This window comes from Wyeomyia smithii, chromosome 2 (genome assembly GCF_029784165.1).
Source record: "Wyeomyia smithii strain HCP4-BCI-WySm-NY-G18 chromosome 2, ASM2978416v1, whole genome shotgun sequence".
In the NCBI taxonomy this organism is placed as follows: Eukaryota; Metazoa; Arthropoda; class Insecta; order Diptera; family Culicidae; genus Wyeomyia; species Wyeomyia smithii.
The window spans coordinates 279,910,461-279,921,004 of record NC_073695.1 but is presented as its reverse complement, the minus strand read 5'-3'; the positions used below and the strand labels follow the sequence as shown (position 1 = coordinate 279,921,004).

The 10,544-nt window shown below is 38.8% G+C and overlaps 1 protein-coding gene across 1 annotated transcript; it reads right to left on the bottom strand.

Annotated features, from left to right (window-relative positions):
• Positions 1-3,433: 3,433 nt before the first annotated feature.
• LOC129722827 (protein commissureless 2 homolog) lies at positions 3,434-6,299 on the bottom strand. The gene is made up of 2 exons (XM_055676613.1): positions 5,763-6,299; positions 3,434-4,165 (listed from the first exon to the last, which is right to left on the bottom strand). The coding sequence occupies exons 1-2, from the start codon at positions 6,175-6,177 to the stop codon at positions 3,720-3,722; spliced, it is 861 nt and encodes a 286-aa protein (XP_055532588.1). The 5' UTR covers positions 6,178-6,299; the 3' UTR covers positions 3,434-3,719.
• Between the last annotated feature and the right edge of the window lie 4,245 nt (positions 6,300-10,544).

The window sequence follows — 10,544 nt, the reverse complement described above, 5'->3', positions numbered from 1 at the left end:
ATTATACACTTGCCACACCATTGCAGGTCCCGTGGGAGAAGCTTCGCAATTCTGCTGTTTCGTGAACAGCGTGGCTCGAATGGCTAAGGATAATTCTACCCTTGAACTGTGGTTATTTTTCGCTCCATGCTCTGTATCAAAATTTGCTGTCTGCTTGGTTACCATTCCATCAGAGCAATCTTCACCAAGGGACCCGTTACCCACCATAGGATTGGATCCATTTTTTACCCTTCCCGCCAGCCAAACTTTCAGCAAAGGCTGACGTACGTTATGCTTGTATTTTTATTTCGAATTAAAGGGCATGAGATAAATTTAAGTACACTTTTTTAGTCAAACAGAAGTTGTGGAAAATCGAAACGACGATTTTGTTTGTTTCTAAAGTGTATCAACAATCTAACAAGCATTGGCGTAGTTAAAACTACATTCAAACTCCCATTACCTCCGGTTTCAACGGGCTGTTCATCATTAAAATAATAATCCCTAGATGCTAATGTGGTGTAGAGTTTTACATCATTCTAACTCTCGGTTCTGGATTCTGCTGAATCCCACCGGATCGAATTTTACTTCCAACGAAAAATTGATACAACACACATGTGAAAAGATGATGATTCCAAAATCATCAAATCTACTTGCAACAGTTAGATGAAAAAATAAAACAATATCCTATCTCACACTTCTCACAATTCCACACTTTAAACCGAGAAAAAATAACCACTCATATCGTATTTAGCGTGACAGAGGTCACATCCAGTATGGGAACCAAATGAAAATCCCTAATGATTTCTGCAGTGGTGACAGCTCTAGCCCTAGGAAAGAATCTATAGATATTGAAACACAACAAGCTGAAGGAGTGGGTATTGATTTTCTCCTGCATCACCATGCAGAAAGGTTCTCATAAAGTTATTGGTCCCGCTACCAAGGGAAAAAGGAAAGAAAAATACTTAACTGTGAGAAAATGTCCCCTTCGAAGAGCCAGCTATTTGTTTATTTGTTTTTGCTACCGTTTTGGATCCTACTGCCACAGGCAGAGGACATTACCATCCCCTGCTAGGCTGTTCCGTACTTAGGCCAAGGAAATTTTCTCAGCTTCACTGCTGGTACCTGCGTCGGAATCTGGTTATTGAATTTTCATTTTCATGGTAGAATGCACCGTTGGGTGCATTCTTCACCCTTATTTACATCGATGGCTGCGGATGGAAATCGGTCGTGAAGATGTCTGCCTCGATAATTAGTCTATGAGGTTTGACTGGCTTGACTATGCTAACGATGGATTTTAATGTGTAGATCCTAGTGGCAGCTAGTAACCGTTCGAATTAAGTAAAGTAATAATGTTGAGTTTAATGTTTAGTAATAATTGGTAAGCTTATTAGATTAATTGATGCGTATACAATAACTCTTCCGGTGAAAAATGAATGTTTAAAAAAATGACGTTGAGATTAATTCATTTTAGGCACGTTAATGAGTTCCTCTCCATTGATTGAATAAGTAACTATCTGGCATGCAATGTAATGGTGTGTTTCTACAAAACTTTTTCAATTAATTTTATACATTGGCCACAGGCCATGCTTCAAAATAACCACTAAAAAAAATTATACGCATTCCAAATGTAAATAGTCAAACATAAATCACATCGCGCGCTTTTGCGGTTCAAACCTGCCGTGAATCATACAGTTGCATGCCACAGCTCGATGCAGAGTGTTGAGATTGATTGTCACCATTTTAGACCCCTTTTTATGTTCGCTTTAAAGTATTTAGGAAACCACCTAAACCCGAAAACCATAAATATCTCATGCTTTTTGTTTTCCGCTGCTTCGTATGTCACTCATCTGCCTTTGTTATTCTGGGTAAATCGTTACGATTAGTGATAGGAACATCACAGCAAACCTAGAAGCGACACAGACAGACTGCTTCGAGAGTTTTAAGGTGATATCTTAATCCGTACTGGCATTTCAAACCCGTTTTTCCTTGCATTTCACTCTGATACAGACAGCAGGGATAGATCTCGGCTCCTTTTTGCCGTGTAGAATCACATCATTTTCAATGTAATGTGGACTGTTTTTGATGCACACGAATGAAATGTTTCGGAGAATTTAGAAGTAAGGCTCTTTACTTCCATATAATCGAAAAATTTCACTATGTGGTAGCTCGGTGACTCAATCACAAATAGGAAATGAATGGTTGTAAAAACATTTGTTGAGATAGCAAAAAGGACATCACATTACGGAACCAAAATAAACAAACGCGTATCCTTTTGCATTGCCCATAGTTTGGTTATCTGGCGACAAATTACAGTCGAAATTCATGTAATTTACAGTCTATGTCGTAAATCGCTTGACATCTTGTTATTTCTAACAGTGATTTATGTTACATTTTTTCCAAAACTTCCCACATTATTTATTTCTCCTTCGCTAAAACTTATCCCGTAACGACTTTTCATCGTGCTGATTGCATCCAGCTGTCAGAGTTCAGCATTTTCCCTAATTTCCTTTTCTCTCACTGTCCCTGCTCTTTCGAACTCGTCCCATACATAACGCGGAAAACCACGGAAATGTGTTTCTAATTTTCTCTACCTATCGACGTGTTTTTTTGCTTTCTTCCATAATATGTTACATTGCGGCCTTAGAATACATCTGTAGAAATAGAATTGTCAAGTTCAAAGTTGAGACAATTAGACCTTCGCCATATGATCACGTGTAGTCAAAACACTCAACAGGCATTATCAAAATAGAAAAGTGCGTTTCCATTGATGATGATGGAGTGGTGTGTCGTTTTTCCGCCCTGTAAGCAACTTACATCACTGTACATGGCATAGAATTACATATGTATGTGCTGTGTCGTGTTTCGTTCTCTTCTTCCCTACTAAGTAACCAGAAGAACACCATTAGAGGCAACGTAAAACATCTTTGGTCTGTCAAACTTAATTAGTATGATGATTAGTGGATCAGATGAGTTCATGGGGTTCGCTTTGTCCTCAAACTTTTAAAAAATGTCTAGAATGTTCCCACAAATGTGCTCTTTACAGATACGCTGCTGAGAACGAAAATTTTCCACCTATCTACCTTAGAAAAAAGTACTCTTATCTTTCAAAGCATTCTGTTCGCTCTCAGATTTGGAAAGTGTCCTGGGCATTACCCATTACCCTTCAATAAAACACACTGTATGAATATTCTATTGGAACATCACGCTCAAAACAGACGCTTGGTCCGTTTATGAGAGGGGTTTTCAATTAATATTTATTATTGCCCTTCACGCACGTTCCGTTCTAAAATCCTATTATTTATTATCGTGAGAAGTATTCATTTATAATACAGCATAAGTACAGCAGAAGTTGCACCTTCCCTTTAATCGAGGGTCAATAAGCTAGCCGATAAGCCAATAATTGCATGATGACGCAAAATTTCTTTTTGTGCTATATCTTTCGTCAGGCAAAACATATATCAAAACGTGTTTTATTTTCAGTCTTCTATTGATATTAGTATATATAATACACTCACATAATTCATCTCATTAATGTTCACACAAACATTTGGATATTTGCTCACAAATCTAAATATACTAATATGATTAAACTCTCTTAAGTGTGAAGAAATCGTAATATACACTACATATATGTACAAGAAGGAATATCCACACAGTCTTCAATCTCAGCATATCAGCATAATTGTAAAATTTTAAAAGTTTATAACACAGTCACTGTTTTCATTAGGAATCCTTGGGTATTACCGATTGGAGACCCGATTCTTTTCATTTTCCAATACACAAATTTGAACCCTAGCTGGGACACTGTCGTAGCTATCCGGTTTGTTTTTACTGTGCATACCTTCCGATGCAACCACCACAGCTTTGGGTACCATGTTTGGTGATTGATCTTTCAAAAGCCCCCGGTCAACGAATTTATAATGGATTTCCTCGAAAACAGTGACATTGAGCCAATTTTGTGGACGTGATTGGTGAAATTTGATCGTAGCCGGTGGATAAATTGGCGCCGGTTTTCGAGCTACTTCGTATCCTGCACGTATCTGTTGTCGGGTGAAAATGTTTTGTACGGCATCCTCGTAAGTGGGTAAGCCGGAAGCGATGGTATAGGAAGGCGGAGTTTCAGTATCGTACGGCGGAGGTGCCTCGACGTCCTCCGTGGAGAGAGTATGGCAGGTGGCGATTGACACTGGAATAAAGAAACATTGGATCTTTAATAAATTGGATCGTCAATAGTATTTCAGAATTTAATACACAAGTTTGATATAAAAATTGATAAAATCTATCTTAACTCTCACGTATCTCGACATGCACAACTGCCCGGCAAAAGCGTAAAACCATTATATGAACTAAATGCTGATTACAATTATTCAACACCCCACCGATAAGCCGACAATATTGGTATTCCGTGCCCACATACCGATATGATTATCCAATCTGACACAGCCGGTGAATTTTCCCCTTCCTGATGTTTCCTAGAGGCGCTTCGAGAAAAAAATAAGGAATAGCAGCAATATATTACTGCGAATATTGCATCGTAATCTAAAGTAATGCTCGTTTCTTACACACCGCCCAAGAACACATGCACTAGGCTCTGCTCATGCATAAAAGAACAACCCTCAAAATATGTCAGCATGTGCAGCGAATGGATTTTGAACCAAGCTGGTAGGTCTGCTGTATGGATAGAGGCAAGAAAGGGAGCGTGTTCGACATCGTGTATGAAGGCCTTTATCAATCATCCGACCCCGACCCCGAAGTAGTTACCATGTGTGGTTTTGTGGGTATCTAGATGAAACCCGAAGGAATAACTCAAAAATAGTTTGCCATTCGGATATTCGGAAAACTTTTATTAGCAAAGTAAAATCTTAAATGGGAAACCAGCTTTATATTCAAAAACAAAACAATTTTTTTTTGGTAGCTTAAGTAAATTATTATTTTATACGAATATTCCTCTATCTGAACTTGACCTTTCTGTTTTTATTGGACACACTTTGCGAAGTTTGAGACGCTCCGGTTCTAATGACACGAGCCAGGATTTAAACATACGACGACTGGCTTTGTGAGATCAGCATCGTACCTTAAGACCAGCTGGGATCAAGTAAAATAGAAGACTTAAATTTGAAGGCATATTCCGGGTGAATCACGTAAACCTTCATGTATTTGAAGTACTTGTTGTAGGTCTCTAAAGTATAACTAATTGCCTTGTGGTGGCGGCACTGCGTTTCCAATCTAAATATTTATCTATTTCGTGTTTCCTCATAAGTGGTTTTGACGGTACAGGTTGAAAAAATGAAAACCAGAAGGAAGGAGTAACAAGATAAGAAAACTAATTGCTGGCCATAATGAATATGCTCATTAGGGCAATGTGGTTTTAGTTTGGATTATGATCTACTCGTATTTGGAGCTACACGAATCTGAGGCCTAGTAAACATTGTGTTTGCTACGGATTTAGGTGAAACTAATCAAATACTGTAACAATATTAGATTTTGTCGAAAATATTCATCCGGAATATCGGTTAAATTTCCTAAATTCAACTCCAGCATATTCACTGAGTTTACCATTTCATTTTCTTTGATTCTCATCTTGATTCACAGGTGGAATTAACCCACACGTAATTCATGCATGCAATGAAGTCTATTCAACACCTACACAAAAATTCATAAGAATTAATTTCGCATATAATCAAATTCTCTTGAAATTGCAGGCAATTCATTGAAACCAGCAATCTATGAATGAATGTGATACAAAAAACAATCGATTTTCCTTCATTATCCCGGACACTCACCACATTTCTGCCATTTCCGATACTTGTAATAAAGATAGCAGGAGCACACACAAAATAAGCCGGACAGGGTCAGCAGCACCATCACAGCTCCTATCCACAAATAGCTGGGATCTGTAAGTTGTCCCTCCGCACTATCCCAGCTCACACTGTCGGCAGGAGTTATTCCCCAACCGATTGCTCCACCACCCACACTTCGTTCACCGGCAAAATGCTTCAAACTGCTCATCAGATTAAAATCACTTGAATTGCGGTCTCCCAACACGGTCGAATTTACAGCACTGCCGGCCTTTTGCCTGTACGGTTCACTGTGCAGATTCTGCCAATAGAGCGTGTAGTTGTTGTCACGGATCAACTTGTCAAAGTCCAGATCAGTGGGCACTTCGAACGTGATTCGCGATTCCTGGTTATCCAACATACTGACAAAATAGACGTCATCAATATAACCCTATTAAAAATAAAAAACGCCCAGGTCACTAAGCAAGAACTAAATTTTCCAACCGTTCACGACGGCATCTGTGCAACAACTGAACGCTTGGCGTTCCCGGCAGCATAAAATAGATTTTCCATTCTGTTGAGAAAATACAACACCAATACCACGAACACGATCAGCTGTTATTTGTTTAGGTTGGAAGTAATACTGAGAACAGGATAAAAGAAACTGCAAGACTGGAAACTGCACTGGAAACTAGGTGTCTTAGTATGGGTGAAACATTGCGTTCCAGGCCAGGTTGGGTGGTGACACTGCCTGTTGTTTGGGCGCATAGGAATGAGTGGAATCATGCTTCGATGTTTTGGTATGCTACCGGTTTACGCGAACGAAGAATTGTTCACATTTTAAAATCTTCTTCGGAAAGACAGTTGTCTTTGTCGTGACATGGTGATGCTGTGCTAAAGATGAAAACACGTCGAAAACCACAGAGGCATGAAAAACGTAAGCGGAAGTGTCTGTCGTTTCTGACTGGATGGATGTTATTTCGTAAAAAAGATTGTGAATTATAAATTACGGTGATGAGCTTGTCAATGACAGTTGTCATAATTCCGGAATCCAGTATTGAAATTTGTCAGGTAATATATTTTAGTGAATAAGTATAGCGTTTTGATATACAGAAACGATTAGCAATTATCTACGTGCAAATAAAGAAAATGAAAAATCACCAAAAGGAAGTTAGTGAAGCTGTCAGTTGGTTTATATTTTAAACATCATCACATACTCATAGAAAAATGCATACTCCAGTCAAAACAAAATAATTCCTATGGTCGCAATTTAGCTATTAAAAGATATAAAAATAGTAAAAGTTAAATCAATTATTTATACACATCTTTTCCTATGAATTAAAATTTACGGCCGACACGCGTACTGTACTACATTTTCGTACACTCGGTCTAAATAAATTTACTCTTAGAGCCGGCGAGTTTTTCAACGGCACTGTGGATTAATATTCTCCGTAAGCGCGTCGGGGGAAAAAGGGATGAACACTGGGGCTAGATGAAAACTCGTTCTGCTTATTGAAGCTATTTATCGTTAGACAAAAACAGTAGGGAACCCTAAAGTGAAAACTTTCAATGGGGAGATCGTTTATTTGTTTTTTTTTAACTTCACATCCATTATTGGATGACTAACTAAAGAAACCCCTCGGAGGTATGAAAAACTTGCTCATGCTGGAAAACGTTGACGTCGTCAAATTAGATTGGTTTTTTGACTTTGTTATATAGGTTACAATTTTTTGTAATTGGTCACGTGAAATGATTAGCTGATATAAATTATCATTAACACTTACAATCAATATCTATCTTGAAAAATGGTTAAAAAATCGGTCGAAAAACGCAAAATGCAATTGAGGCTTGAAAGACCAACTCTCATATATCATTTTTTTGTCAATTCGAAACATTTTCGAGAATATCACGTATATAATTAAGAAAATTAAATGGGGAAATATGAGTCAACGGGTTAATAAAATTTTATTTATTTTAGGTATTAGGCGTATCGCTAACTAGTTACAAATATTTGGAAGAAACACAAAACCTCGGTTGTAGTTGAAAACTGAATAGAACATTGGAAGTGTTACAAGTAGCTTGGTTATGTTTTTGCGTTAATATTTTGTTAGAACTATAAATTGATTATGTAATAGGAAAATGATATGACCTCAAATGTAAACAACCACCAATGCAGATGAGTTGACACAGATGTTTTAATGGGCTAAAAATGTCGTTTTGTGCTAACGTATGCGTCAAAAAAATGGACTTTTTTCGGATGGTGGTAAAAAAATATCTAAGACAGATAATTGAGTTTCATAAATTTCCTATGGAACGTAATTATGTTAGCTTACTTGCAAAAAATCTACGATCTTGCGTGCGGCCTTCCAGTTGGCAGTTAACCGGCCATGAAAACATGCGTGTAGGCATGTTTTTTAATTCTTTTTTCGTTTTATTTATCAATTCCTCCTGAAATTTCGCGACAAAATTGTTGAAGGAAATCTTACGCTTCTGGCTTGCCAGAAATCCTCGATGAGACGCAACTTGGGAGCGTTGGGCGGGTTCGCCAACTTGGGTACCACAACGACATTTAGCCGTTCCATCTCCTCAAACGATCGCCTCGAATAGTGAGCCGACTCCAGATCCGGCCAAAACACCGTGTATTCGACCTTATAAGATTTTTTGATAAACGACGCAACTTCCAGCAGGTACTTTGTACTATAAATTCCCCCGTTAACGGCGGTTTGATCGGTTGCACAGACCTCCAGGCCAAGCGCAAGCAGCGATGTAGCCACTTTTCCCTCGGTCTTTCTCTTCAGTGTCCTTTGGAGCTTCTTGTCGCTCAGGGTTGTCTGCCGTCCGGAATCGGGCTGTCTTTCAATGCTCTGATTGGTGTCCAATAGTGCCAAGATGTTGTAGATGCCGGAACGGGCGTATCCGGTGTCTACGAACTGCCGCACGATGTTCGTTTTCGTCAGTGCGTGTAACCCATGGAAAATTGGCAATGTTGTCCATTTTTTTAGCGCAAACGTTATTAGAGTTATTGAAAACAAAATTCTGCACCAATGTCAACAATTAGGGGGGGGGGGGGCAACGGCCCCCCTCTGGCTACGCCTATGAATCTTCTCGTTAATATATCTTAACTATTATATCTTTAAAAAGTGGTCATGAATAAAATTTTATTATTATTAAGGCAATAAACCATTGAATTTTTTTTAATGATCAAAATATAACTTTAAATATTTCTATAAAAGACCACCTCGTGTGATAATCATTTCCGGGCTTGATGTTTTCGAGCGAACTTAAGAAGTTCATTATTTATCTGCCAAAATCGTAATCGAATGTAATCCGCATTCTTTCCGGAAAATCAAAGTACGGACATCACCGCTCAGGGGCACACATTCATCCCGCTGTGCGACATCAGCGTTAGATGGAACCCAACGGTTTGAAACTTCTCTTCTACCACCGCTGACTGACTGGTCTGTTTATCTTCGATCAAATCTATTTACTGGATGAGAGCTGAGTTGAAGCGACAGGAGCAAATTCGTCCCCCTTTGCGTTCAATGCATGAATCCTAGCTCACGTTTCGCCTGCATGTTTGAAGAAAGTGAAGGGGGGTATAATCGAGCTTCTTGGTCTGGGGATTTCTTTTCAATTTCATTCATCGAGAAAATTGTATTCTCAACAACAATAGTGTAACAGAATCAATGGTGGTTGAAAAGCATCCCCTTCTTGCGATTGTAGGTGTTCCTGAAACCATTAAGAACGATGAACCGTATAGTAATGCCAAAAACGTCGGGGCCACAATGTAACATTTGGCGAAACAATATTAAACATGGATTATGATACATTCGTATCTTTTCACAATGTTACTTCATCTTATGGCAGACGAAAAGTTTTCGGGAGCAATGAACTGGGCTTTTATGTGAAACACAGCCAACGGATCGATTGCGGCTTGCAATCGATCATGTTTAGCACACCTTTCTGTTAAACGGTAATGCAGACGAAGTTTCCCACGCTGGCTTTTAATGGAGAGTATCCTGAATTTGAATACCGCTTGAGTGCCTCTACAACTTGTACAACGAGCGTGATACGGACTTGAACTAGGGGAAGCGTTTTTAGCGGCTCACGGGTATGTTCCAGTACTTACGTGCATGAAGGGTTATTTATTTAGGACCAAGAGTACGTGCTCGAAAGCCAAAACAAAATATTATCCTATATTATCTCCCTGCGGGTTTCCAGCGCTGTAAAGCGGGAGATCTTTCAGAATGCGTTTACTATGGCAATAAAAGTTTTAAAGAAATCTGTGAAAAGCTTAACACTCGTGGGAAGAGCGTTTCAACAATATTTACCGTTGATGCACATTTAGCACCAAGTTGAAAACTTTATCGAAAGACTCATAGAATACGTTTAAGTGCTAGGATGCAATGTCACATTTATGGATAAAGAATAGGAAAACCTATCCACTTCATTTATTTTTTGAATCAAATTAATCGAATTAAACCCACCAACCTTGTTCCTCGAGACATTTTCATTGACACACGATAATCACTTCTGATTAATCGTCGTAGAAATTTGTCAATCTTCATCTCCAACGTAATGAATTTTTTTGATTGATTCATTCAGCTCGAAGTTCTCAGCTTTAATGAATTCAAATATTCGCCTCATGCAGGTACGCGACCGTTCCCTTCATTCCAGCGGGATGAGTTTTATAAACCATGACTCCTATTCACCCAAGCGGCGCATGATTTCCCTCGTTGTAACGCTTGGCCCTGGCTGTCATAAGGGTTAGCATATCGAAGAATTATA